At 38.2% G+C, this 12,918-nt stretch overlaps 1 protein-coding gene across 1 annotated transcript in view; it reads left to right on the forward strand.

Annotated features, from left to right (window-relative positions):
* Positions 1-3,086: 3,086 nt before the first annotated feature.
* The window catches only part of SMYD2 (SET and MYND domain containing 2), a 35,652-nt gene continuing 25,820 nt past the window's right edge, over positions 3,087-12,918 (forward strand). Inside the window, exons 1-2 of the mRNA XM_026695761.2 lie at positions 3,087-3,584; positions 9,295-9,358. Coding sequence (XP_026551546.1) covers positions 3,427-3,584; positions 9,295-9,358 — 222 coding nt within the window. The 5' untranslated portion in view covers positions 3,087-3,426. The remainder of the gene's footprint in view (positions 3,585-9,294; positions 9,359-12,918) is intronic.

A 12,918-nucleotide genomic window follows, 5' to 3' on the forward strand; every position in this document is an offset into this window, starting at 1 on the left:
AGTTGTTTGGACCCAAGAGATACAATTTTGCAGTACCTGCCCTATGGAACAGCCACCTCCCAAATATTCAGATATTCACTGTTGGAAAACAAGATGGCTACATATTAAATGATCATATAAACAGAATGTAAAGCAATTAAAAGGAATATAATTGTTGGAAGTTTTTTGTTATACTCATAGCAAAGATATGACCTTCAACTCAGTTCATCTGTTGCATTCCCCATTTTTTAAAAATCAATTTCTGCCTGTTAATTGTAGCCATGGCTAAGTCATCAAACTAATGCCTTGGGAAATCTGACACGAGTAATATCATTAGTAGTATTTAAGTTGATTTAATAACATTAATGAAAACGGTAAACATTACCAGAAAAATAAATGATCCACTATATTCTGGTGCGAATGAAGTGTTAGATTATTCTACTGTTCTACTAATGCAGCTTGACAAATCTAATTGGCTTCAGAAAAGCATTACTGACTGAGATGACAAGGAAGGAGAGAGAGTGCTATAATATTCCATAATAGAGAGATCCATGCTACACAGGAAACTGCATTTATTCTGTAAAATGATGGCCAGTCCTAGTTTAAGCATGGATCAGCTATTTGCTGGATTCACATATAATTTTCAAAAATATTTTTTGAACATAGCATAGGTTGGATTCGTATATTTATATGCATTGATTTCAACTAAGATTAAGCCACAAATATTCATTCATTCATGCATTCATGTATGTTAGCCTGCCACAATGACTCTACTGGCAATAGGGTTACAACCAGTTATTTCTAGTAAAGCATTTACAGTATCAACAATCTCAGTCAATAAAATGATCCCAGGCAGGGGTGGGATATGACAGGGTTAACTACCAGTTCGGGATTTATGAGCTTTCCTGCATGCTGGGAGCTGCGCACCTGTAAATCATCATCAGCATGCTGTGTGCAAAGACGCAGCCTTTGAAACAGCCCTCTTTTCCTGCTTTTTTAACTGCAGCTGTGCCTCCTTCGGCAGCTGAAGTTGAAAAATCAAGAAATAAAGATCAGGCAAGAGCCCGGATGGGCGGGTGGGCAAAAACATCAGCAGACATAGAACCGGTTCTATGTCTGCTGCTCTTCAGAGCTACTGGTTCTACCGAGGTGGACAGAACTGGTAGAAACCCACCCCTGACCCAGGTTATAATCACAAAATCACATCAAAAATGTAAGTTCAAACAAGAACATAATTAAACTATTGCACTTAAGCACCAAATTCTGACAAGAAAACTGAAGAAATATACAAATGCAAATATAATCATGCTGAATACCTATTAGAATCCGTTAGTTTTATGTTAATTGCCCTTCATCAATGCCACTGATTTTAATTCTCCTAAAACTGATTTCTGTGTTCTTGGGAACAAACATGTACGAGCAATCTCATTTATGACTGAAGTTGCATTAAACTACAAATTGCTATTATCATGGTTTGTTGACTAAATCACTATCAAATCAAATGACATCCCTGCAGTTTAATAGAGGGTATTAAATAGTCTGAAATTATTTACTTTTGATTCGATCCTATGCATACTTCCTTAGGAGTAAGTCCTATAGTGTTCATTGGATTTATTCCCAGATTAGTCTGTAAAAGGTCACAGCTTCGGTTTAATATTAGTGTGTGATTTGGTGGGGTAAGTATCATCAATGAAACATTATTTTTTCTTCTTTCATGAATGGTTATTTATCCATAGACTTATGGATTTGTGTAAAATAAATATGTACATCCTGAACTTTCATCCTAATTGTCCTCAATTGCTTAGAAGCACAAATGCTTATTAGAGCTAACAATTTCTGTAACGGAAGTACAAATTCCTGTTCCCAAATGAATTAAAGAATAGCATAAAAACTTTCTATGTGGGTAATGTAGGAAGAAAAATCCAGTTCCAGTTCCAAGCTGGAAATAAAATGGAAGCTGCTTAAGAAAGATCCATTTATTGGTGAACAGAACCAGCACACACACAGCATGCAGTTTGGGGACAGCTGACAAAATGGAGTTGAGAGTAGAGTGGTTTTTGTACCTTTTTGATTTCTATGGGGTCATGTAGGGATCATGGCTGGCTCTGTAGGCGAAAGGGGAAATGCAAATCTTAGGTGTTTTCTGAGCTAATCTTGTCTTGTCTAATTGCTTACCTGGAGTTTCTATCTGACATAGTCTTTCTGAATGGATTACCAAATATGCATTTCTAAAAGCTGGCCTCCTCAGTTTCTGCTTGGGGCAGGGAGACTGATGCTGGATTTTTCCTCCCTTAAGATCCCCCCATCCCTATTTTTCCTTCAGGGGAAATATTCCATCCTGCCTTTTCCATCCTATTTCCCCCCAATATTTCATTCTCTAAGAGGCTGGGTCGGTGCTACCTTTCTACAGTAGCAAACCACCAAGAACAAATCCAGTATGCAGCAGCTTTCTGAGTATAATATACATGTGCACTTATCCATGAACATGAATAGTCTGCTTATTCCCATTTGCATAGCTGTAAAACGGTATGTGACCCTTTCAACTCTTGAAATGAGCTTTATATGAAGAACACAGACAAAGAACAAAGAACACAGTTAGCTCCTTTATCCTATTGGCTGGTTTTATCCAAATGAACTGTCAACGGTTTTAAGACCACATCATATTTGATTTGTCAGCCCCACCACTAGATGATTCTACAATTTTATCAAATTTAGATACTGCTCATCTCGCTCTGAGTTAGAAGGGATATTAGTTTAATTAAATTTCAATAGTTAAACTGAACTCTTTATCTGGCCATATCTATATTTCGTCAACTGGAACCCCTTTCAAAGAAAGTTGCTATGTGCTTTTTAAACTTCCATAAATATCACACAAATAATATTTTACTATTACTCTATGTTATCCCCCCCCCCCCATTTTGGATCATAGCCGATTCGTATTATTACCCTAATTCGCCTGATCAGACCGCTTTTATTTCTATTCTAGATAGGCCCAGACTCCTAGACATGTAACTCCTAGACAAGAGGACAGCTTGCACCCAGCGCGATGCCAGTAGGAGTGATTTGGTTTTCGCACAACTTTACGGGCGCAAAAACCCAGCCATTGTGCATGATTTTAATAAATGGCGGGGAAGCAAAGGAGAGGCTTGGGAGATGCAGCAACCCTGTCTCGGGCTCCTGCAATTGCGCCGTCGAAAACTTTTTCTTCCGAAGGGGGCTGGCTATGCCCGAGCTCAGCGGCACCCATCGCCTCTAGGACCCAGCGGGCTCCGGCGCACTTTTTTCAGGGAGCCGGCGGCTGCCGCTGTTCATGCCCATGTATGTGCCGCGGTGGTTGACTCGCTTGGAGCCGGGCGCTGCGGGTGGCGGGCGCTCCATTAATAGCCCCGAGAGACGCGCCGCCATCCCGGAGCCGCGTTGCTTGAAGGCAGCGGCGCCTCTTCCCACATGGAAGGGCTCGAGAAGTTCCAGAGCCCCGGGAAGGGCCGGGGCCTGCGGGCGCTGCGCCGTTTCGTCATTGGGGAGCTGCTCTTCTCTTGCCCGGCCTTCACTTGCGTGCTGACCGTCAACGAGAGGGGCAACCATTGCGAATGCTGCTTTGCCAGGTACCACGCAGAGGGAAGACGGGCTACCGGCCACCCTGAGAGGAAGAAGAGGCCGAGGCTGAGGTCGCCCCCCCTCCCCCTTAGGTCCCACCACGATGCGATGGTCCCTCGCTTCCGGGTGGCTCCCGAGAGATGGGGGCGGTGGCGGGGGTGGGGAGAGAGAGCTCGAAAGGCCTTCGTGGAACTTGCGGCTCTGTACTTAATAAATAAATAAATAAATAAATAAATCTCCTCCTCTTCCCTAAACCCGGATGTTGGCGGTGGGCTGTGGCTAAGTGCAGCCGCTTCCCTCCTTCACCTCGTGTGCTTAATGCGGTTGTCAGACAGACAGCAGCTCCACAGGTGCCCGCCCTGCGTTGTGGGCAACCGCCTAGCGCTGTTTGGCGTGTAGAAACTGCGCAAGGGGTGGGGGTGTGTAGAAATCAGAATTAGAATAGAGCTGGAAGGGACCTTGGAGGTCGTCTCGTCCAGCCCCCTGCTCAAGCAAGAGAACCTAATACCATTTCAGACAAGTGACTGACTGTCCAATCTCTTCTTAAAAACTTCCAGTGATGTCGCACCCACAATGTCTGAAGGCAAGGGTTGATTGTTCTCACCGTTAAGAAGTTTTCCCTCACTTGCGGGTTGATTCTCTCCTTGGTTAGTTTCCAATTATTGTTTCTTGTCTTGGGTCTTTGGAAAATAAATGGACCCCCTCCTCTTTGCAGCAGCCTCTCAAATACTGGAATACTGCTATCATATCACCCCTAATCCTTCTTTTCTCTAGACTAGCCAAACTCAAATCCTGCAACTATTCTTCATATGTTTTAGTCTCCAGGACGTTAATCATTTTAGTTGCTCTTCTTTGCCCTTTTTCCAAAGTCTCAACATCCTTTTTTGTTATGTGGTGACCAAAACTGGATGCAGCATTCCAGGTGTGGTCTTACTAAGGCTTTATAAAGAGGTACTAATACTTCATGTGACTTCTATGCCTTGTGTTTTTACAACCAAGGATTTTATTAGCCTTTTTGGCTGCCCCCATGCATTGCTGACTCACGTCATCCACTCAGTGAAGACAGGTTCCTGGTCAGCAAGGGAGGCACAGGTGTTCTGAACAGTTTCGGTCTCACCTTCTGCAGTTGTTTCTCTTGTCCCGCAGCTGAATTATGGACCTAAAATGAGACCCAGGATGTAATTTCATTCACTGCCTATTTCTTGTATTCTTCCTTTAGCCCATGCCATAAAGAATGGTCCACATGTCAAGTAGAACAAATAAGCCAGTTTGGAATAGTTTGAGTTGATTTTGGTGCCTCAAGTCGGTGCCAACTTTTAGCAACTGCATAAATAGACCTTGTCTAAGACAGCAGTCCCCAACCTCCAGTTGGACTGACATTGGTCTGTGGCATGTCAGAAACTGGACCACACAAACAAACAAAGCCCCATCCGCAGGATGCCGGCAACACACAAAACATTCCCCTTCCGGTCCATGGAAAAACCTCTCTCCACAGAACCAGTCCCTGGTGTGCAAAAGATTGTGGGGCGCTGGTCTAGGATGATCCATCCCCAACTGGCCCCTTTTCTGGTTTACCCATCACCACTGTAAAGCACTTTTCTGGTCCAAGCACTTTTCTGTCAGTCCATTTTTTTCCATCTTTCCCCACATCATGATCTCCAGAAAACTGAGTCATAGCATAATGTGACCCAAATATAAGTTAAGCCTGGTCACTTATGCCATGGGTTCAGAACTCTGCAATGGGTTTATTCTGTTTCATTTGTTTGAGGGTTGACCACAGAGGATCTCAGCAGTCTTCTCAAACACTAAAGTTTAGAAACTTCAGGAAAAAAAATATTGTATGCATGATTCTGATCTTTGTATAAACATGTTACAACATCTGAATATCTTTTCCAAGGCTTTCATTGCTACTTATTTAGTTCTAGGCTTGGTGCATTTCTTGCTGTTTCCTTTACTTGAATCAGTCAACCATTTCTATATCTTCATTGCTAATTCTAAGATTTACAATCTAAGTCCCATTTTTATCACTGTGTTCCTTGACATTCATTAGTTGCGCTTGTAGATCATTCCCATTTTTAGATAATAAAATATATTGACAAAATAATACTTTAAATGGGCTCATCAGCATCGATTCTCCAACCTCTTTTTGTGTTTACTTTGGTGCCTGAGAGTGTCCAATTGTAGAAATTAGCGTGTATATAAAGTCTGCATGTATTTGATAAATTGGACACAATGCTCGAGGACAAAATGACACTTTGAGGTTCATATATGGCAGCTAAAACTTATTTCAGTGTATAAAATGAAAGTGCCTATGCCATATTTAAGAACAGGAGACAACAGTATCATTTGCTTATGACAGCTTGATGGGTGGGAGTGGCAAGGAACAGTCTCTATGTGGAGTTATTTGCAGTAAGATAAACTATTGAGGTTTTGATCTAAGGATGTCTAACTCCATTGACTGGGTTCCCAGGCAAGTCCCATTCTTTTTCATGTTTAATGCTTCCTTTAATGGTCTTGCTTGGATTTCACCAATCTTTTGGATCCACCAAGACTCCTACAGAACTTTCTAAATCAGAACAATTTTTAATGAAGTCTTATCTGGATAGGAACTTGATGTAAGAGATGGGATATCTTTTATATTTTCTTGTCATCTTGTTTTCCCAATTATTTGCATAGCCTCACTTCTAATGAAAGTGGGGACGCATCATCTCTACATGATGGAATATATATATATTAGGGCCTAATACAAAGTTTAGCAATATAAATTAACCAAAATAATATAAAATATCTTAATATATGTTATTTTAAGTTGTAGTGATTAACCAATAAAAATAAGAAGCAGTAAAGTACAATTATATTCTTAATTTTCTCTAGTTGCCTCTGCCTGTCCAGGCTGGGCCATCTTTGAATCCTATCAATTGAAGAATGACATCTTGAAAGATCCTGAAAATATACTCAGTTGCAATTCCCACCCTCTAGATAGAATGATTTCTGTGTTCACACCCTTATTTTATCCAGGAAATTATTGAAGACCTAGTTGTTCTCCAAGGCCTTGGAGATAGGGTGACTGTGAGCCCTTTTTTTCTTTATATTTGGCTTTGCTTTGCTTTGTTTAGGGCCAGTTTTTTACTTTGCTCTTCTAGTCTGTTGTATTCTTTTTACATTTTTCTTAATTGTAAGTCAGAATCATTTGAAAGTCAAGTGGCCTAGAAATAAATAAATAAATAATCATTCAAATAAATAAAATAGTGATTAAAATGAGCAAACATGTTAAAAAAGAATCCATTCAATATTAAAATATTAAAATATGATTATCTTTTAATAGTAGTTCAGATTTTTATAGGGAATTTAAACTTGCAATAAACCTTTATATTCATTTGAGCAGCCTGGATTTTCTTGGCACTTGACATGAGCCTGAACTAATGATCAAAGCAAATTGACGGTCAATAAGAGTCAATGGAATTCAAGAGAGGCTGGACTTAGATCTCTTGGGAGTTCGAAGGGACTCAAGACTGAGGATGTGTTTGACCCCTCCCACGGGCTCAGCCTGGTCATCTCCTATAGAACTATTGAGCAGTGCATTCTGTGCTATGATTATTTTATTTATATATAAAATGAAGCTTTATTGTGAAAAAAATCTTGTAACATTTATAGCTTAATAGATGGATTAACAGGAACATAATGCCAAAATGTAGATGTGTGAAAAGCTAAGTAGACCCTTATTGCTTCCATAGGTATAAAGAGGCAAAGTAGCAGCTAGATATTGCTAATCAAGTGCTCTTGATCAATTAATCATCAGCAAGTATGACTACAAGCGCCAAAGTTTTAGGTGTTTGCTGGTTTCCAGCATTGAGGTGTAAATGTTAACACAATGCCAAAGAGTAAAGACATCAGCAAGGATTTTAGGGAAGCAATTGCTGCTGCCCATCAATCTGGGGAAGGTTACAAGACTATTTCCAAGCAATTTAAAGCCCATCATTCTACAGTGAAGAAGATTATTCACAAATGGAAAACATTCAAGACAGCTGCCAATCTGCCCAGGAGTTGGACATTTCAGCAAATTTATCCCAAGGTCAGACTGTACAATGCTCAGAGAAATTGCAAAAAAAAAAATATCCAAGAGTTACATCTCAGACTCTAGAGGTCTTACATGTGTACATGACAATACAATTAGAAAAGGACTGAACAAGTATGGTTTGTTTGGAAGGAGAAAGGCTCTTCTCTCTAAAAAGAACATGGAGCACATCTTAGGTTTGCAAAGTTGCTTTGGCTTTGCTGAATCTGATGGCTTCCCATATTTTCTGTGCATCATTTAAGTCCAAGGAATCACCATGGGGGTACAGCTTAGTAACAGCACTGGATATCATAGAGGAAAATCATAATATTTGGCAATGTTATACTTAGGTGATAAGACCAGAAAGTGACTCTTTATTAGCCAAAGTTTTTATTTATTTATTTCTGTATTAATAGTATAAGATACAGAAATAAAAAGGAAAATGAACATAAAGATAAAATCAGAAACTTTTCTTTTGGGTTTAATGGAAAAAGACTTGGAAAAAAACCCTGGAACTTTAATGCTGTACATGTTGGTAGCAAGATTACATTATGCACAAAAAATGGAAGGACACTTTGATTCCAACAATGGATGAATGGCAGCAGAAGTTGATAGAGTTAGCTAAACTTACTGCTTTGATGAAAGACAAAAATACAAAATATGTTTGTTTTTACTTGGAAGCCGCTTCTGGACTTTATGTTTGAGATGGGGGGAAAATGAAACTTTGATTTTGGGTTTTACCAATTAGATATATTTGTTGGTATAGAAATGGCTAGTTTATACTATTATGTAAAAGTAAAAAGGTTAAGGTTGATATTATTTTGTTCTATTGCACCAAAGGAAGTCAGAAGTTAAAGCCCCTTTCCTGCCCCTTTCCCTCTCCTATCTTTCCTACTATTTTCTGTTGTATTTCTGTACCTTATACTGTTAATACAAGCACAGAAAGCAATTCTTGAAAAGTAACTGGAAATAAAAATAAAGAGCAGAGGTAGATATAATTTGGGGGCTGGTGACTTGCTTAAAAACTCAAAAGCCCATGGGCACTTTCACAAAATGGATCTAAGAAAAATGTCAAGTAGCAGTGAACCTAATAACCATCAAGAGAAATATCTGCAGGTGGAGTGGTGCCCATGGGCTGAAAACTGCCCACCCTGGCCTGGAGAATAAACCTCGTCTAGGGAACTTTTTATAATTGTAGAGTTGTAATTGCAGGAATGTTCCAATCTCGGATGGCAAACCTCAGATAAAGAATGTTTCCAAGCAAATACAACTCAGGTAAACAAAGTCGCTAATCTAAAGGAGGATTAGAGAGAGGAAGTAAACATATGTTAGACTTTAACTAGAGATAATTAATTGTATTAATTACTGTGCTAAACAGTAACAAAAATTAAGCAGTAACCAAAGTTAACCAATGATTGAGGATAACTAAAAATGTGTATAAATGCAAGACTCCAATAAAGATCATCATGATTCAGTTGTTCATGATCAAACAACTCGACTGTCTCGTCATTACAACAATAATGATGATTGTTATACGTAACTATCAGGCTGCCTTTGTACTTATAGGGATTACTCTTTTATTTTAACTTTTTTGCATACTGCAGTATTAATGGCTGCTATTGTCATAAAGAAAGCATGACCATTTTATACTTACCTCTGTTTAGGAAAGAAGGATTGTCTCGGTGTGGAAAATGTAAGCAGGCTTTTTACTGCAATGTAGAATGCCAGGTGAGTAACCCAATAAATGTGGATTTTTTTTCCTAATGCTGTTTCTCCGAACATCTTTTGTGTCAGATGATAATTTCCAGGTACTATAGTTTGTAGAGAGAAACAGGAATTGAAGACTTCAGTGTAGCACTAAAGAAGGCTGAGGGGGGAAGGGGGAGTAAGGGGATGCTGTGGATCAGTGGTTCTGGTAGAACTAAATCAAGAACCATTCTAGGGATTTGGAAAATTCCAGAATACAGTATTTCTCAGCCTTGGCTACTTTAAGTTGTGTGGACTTCAACTCCGATAATTCCCTTGCTGGCTGGGGAATTCTGGGAGTTGAAGTCTACACAGCTTAAAAATTGTAAGGCTTGAAAAACACTGCCATAACAAGTCACTGAGGATCAGCTGTGCTGGATCATAGGACTGCTGAGCCATTAGATTAGTTGACTGATACATGGCCCTAATTGCTTCAAAAGCTTCTGCCTACTTTTAGGGAACCAGATGGTTTAACGTTATTTTACTAAGCTGATGACGAAGCTTGTGCCTATCTGAGCAATCAGAAATAAAGACTAGGTTTAGCTTGTGTGTATGTGTTTGAGAGAGAGAGAGAGAGAGAGAGAGAGAGAGAGAGAGAGAGAGTGGGTGGGGAAAATCTGTTTGCAAATGTGCTTCACTGCTGCTAATAATAATAGTATGTGTTTATAAACCAACTGTGCCTGGCTAGGTAGTTTTATAATATTACATGAGCAGATATTAGGCTAATTTTGAATATTTATTACCACTTAAATATTAGAAAGCATTTGTGCATAAAACAGAGGTTTTTAACCATAAGTTAAAAGTGTTTTCTGGTTTACAGTATTCCTACATAATTGTTGCATGTCGATTTCCACTGCCATCTTGAAGATTTCTGTTTATATTCCAGATTTAAACTGAACTATGGAGTCAGTTTGGAATTAATTTACATTGCTAAGAGGTTATATGTCAGGAAAGTAAAGTCTAAGAAATCATGAGGAATCATATGAAAAATTGAATTGAATCAAGCAAAATTATATAATCATAGCCGGGTTTTATCCTAGAAAGATTGCTATACATTGTATAGACTGATACTTTTGTAATCTTTGTCATTCATCTACTAAGATGCCTTATTGCTACTTTTAATAAATGAATTGGAATCTATGTATCTTTTCTCCTCTTGAACTAAACAATGAACTGAACTGAAACAGAAGCAAACTTTGCTTTTCTTCATTTGGGGCTGGAATAGTATGATGCACAGAAGCAAAACTGACAGTAGAATATTTAAGCAAGTAAAAGGATAAACACAATAATAAATTGTTAGCTTATAGAGAAATTAAACTATTTGAGGAAGCTAAAATATATTAAAATGTAAAGATACTGGGGACAAGTGTGATTGCAAATGCTTGGACAAATATATAATGTGTTTATTGTTATTATTTATTGTTATTTATTATTATGACAAAAACTGAGAAGAATTTGTTGTCCTTATTAGAATTGGTGTAGAATGAGAATTTCTTGTGAAATTTTTTGTTTCTGTTGTTAAATCACCAAAACTGAGGTAGTGCTTTTTGGATATTGCCTGTTTTTAAATACTGCAGATAAGCTGGTTGACTTTTGTGTATCTGCATGCTTCTTACTTATTTCACTGTATGGAAAGTTTCTGTGTATTGGTTTGCTGAAACTGTCATTTACTGCAAAATGTCAAGCAGTACAGCTGTAAATACCTCAGAAGAAGTAATTCTGTTCTGATTGGTAGGTGTGCAACAGAATTATATGGACTGAACCAAGACAAATTAGGAATTGGGAGGATTAAAACTGTTTTGACTATCCATATTTTTCCAATGCTCGGGAGTAGCAATATGATTTTATCATGAATTGCATAAAGGACCACGGAAGAGTCACAGGCATATTTTTCTTGATAGCTTTATAATACGGAGACATGAATATAGTTTCACAATGAATGTAGTATAATAGCAGTATTTGAAAATGAAATAAAAATTTAGATTTGAAATCATCTGAAATAAAAGTTATTTCATCTAAATTTGAGACTTCTTTCTTTCAACTGGATATACAAGTCATTTAAGACCAATCTACTCCATAAACCCTGAACAGTCATGCCTTTTGGTTTGTTTGAAAACCGTAGATTAATTCCATTCCCAGCTTTAATGCTCTGTACCAGAACAATTTGCAGCATCCCCACCATGTGGTATTATTGGGGCCTGATCCCTTTTAGTGTTACTGCTAGCTCACCGTGATTAAAGGCAGAAGTAAATTAAGTACTTCTGGGGAATCTGTTGTTCTGCTGAGATTCCTTTTTCCTAAAGGAAAACCCACCTGAGGCCATAATTATCCTGGTCAGACCAGGGCTCTTTATAAATGTGATAATTTATTTGAAACAAACAACAATAAAAACCCCACATGAGCATGCTGAAAAAACTTACCTATTTGTAGGGGGTTGTTGTTTGTATAAATACATGCCTTCATTCCTAATTTCATCTTGAGGGTGGAGGGGTTGTTCAGATGCTTTAGGGTTTGTGGAGTTCTTGTTCTGAATAGTCATAAATATACATTGTAGTTCATTTTGAGCAAATGTTGGTTTGTTCATCTTCCCATCCATATTTTAAGGGGTGTGTGGGAAAGGGAAAAATTGTGTATCTTCTATTCCTCCTATGGCTTTTCAATAGGTTACTTTTTGTATATGTATTGCTACTTGAATCCCTACTCAGCTTGTAATCATTCTGAATAAATTAAGTACCTTTGGGAAATCTGGCTGAATCTTCAATAGTAATATGGGTGATTAGTTAACTTGCTTCTGGTTATAGAACTCTGATTCTCATTACAAAGCAAGTCGGTAAACTGTCTTCCAAAAAGGAAGATTCTTCCACTAGGATTTTTGGACACTTAAAAGTTGAAGGCAGATTAAGATTTATATGAATCCTTAAGATGCGCAATCATATAATAATTTCATGATGGCCTTCTTCCAGATATAATGGAAATTGCATGGCTTTATTTGCTATAGTTTCAAAAATCTTGATTGTCTATATTCTGAGCTCAGAAATATGCTCTGAGCTATAATATGAATAAGAGCTATATCAGGTTTAAAGAAAGAGTAGTTTATAAGGTTATGGCTTGGAGTCAGTTAATTTATGTTTAATGCTTATGAGCATAGTGAATAATTATGAGGCAAAACATTATGCTATCCTTGTATCTGAGTCTTGGTGGAAACAGAGCAGGCATCTATTAACTCCTTTTTTTAAAAAAAAAGCACCATAAAATAGGTACTTTCCCCTTATTTTTAGGATTAGCACCCTTTTTATCCCCAATTGTAGAAATAGAAGAAAATGAATGGGGGTTCAGTCCTGCCAAACCTGATGATATGATGTCATGGGCCTTGTCCCTTGCCATTCAAAGGAAAAGGCTCCCAAATTAAATTAGTTTGCAACTGCATCTCTAGTTTATACAGCTATCTTAAAGTCATATTTTCATCTTGTTCAGATTTTGCTATTGATTGGTCTTCATTTGAGTTTGGAGAGGATAAGTCTAGTTCAGGGGTCTTCAAACTT

The sequence above is a fragment of the Pseudonaja textilis genome, chromosome 1 (genome assembly GCF_049901715.1).
Source record: "Pseudonaja textilis isolate UNSWEBS1 chromosome 1, rPseTex1.2, whole genome shotgun sequence".
In the NCBI taxonomy this organism is placed as follows: Eukaryota; Metazoa; Chordata; class Lepidosauria; order Squamata; family Elapidae; genus Pseudonaja; species Pseudonaja textilis.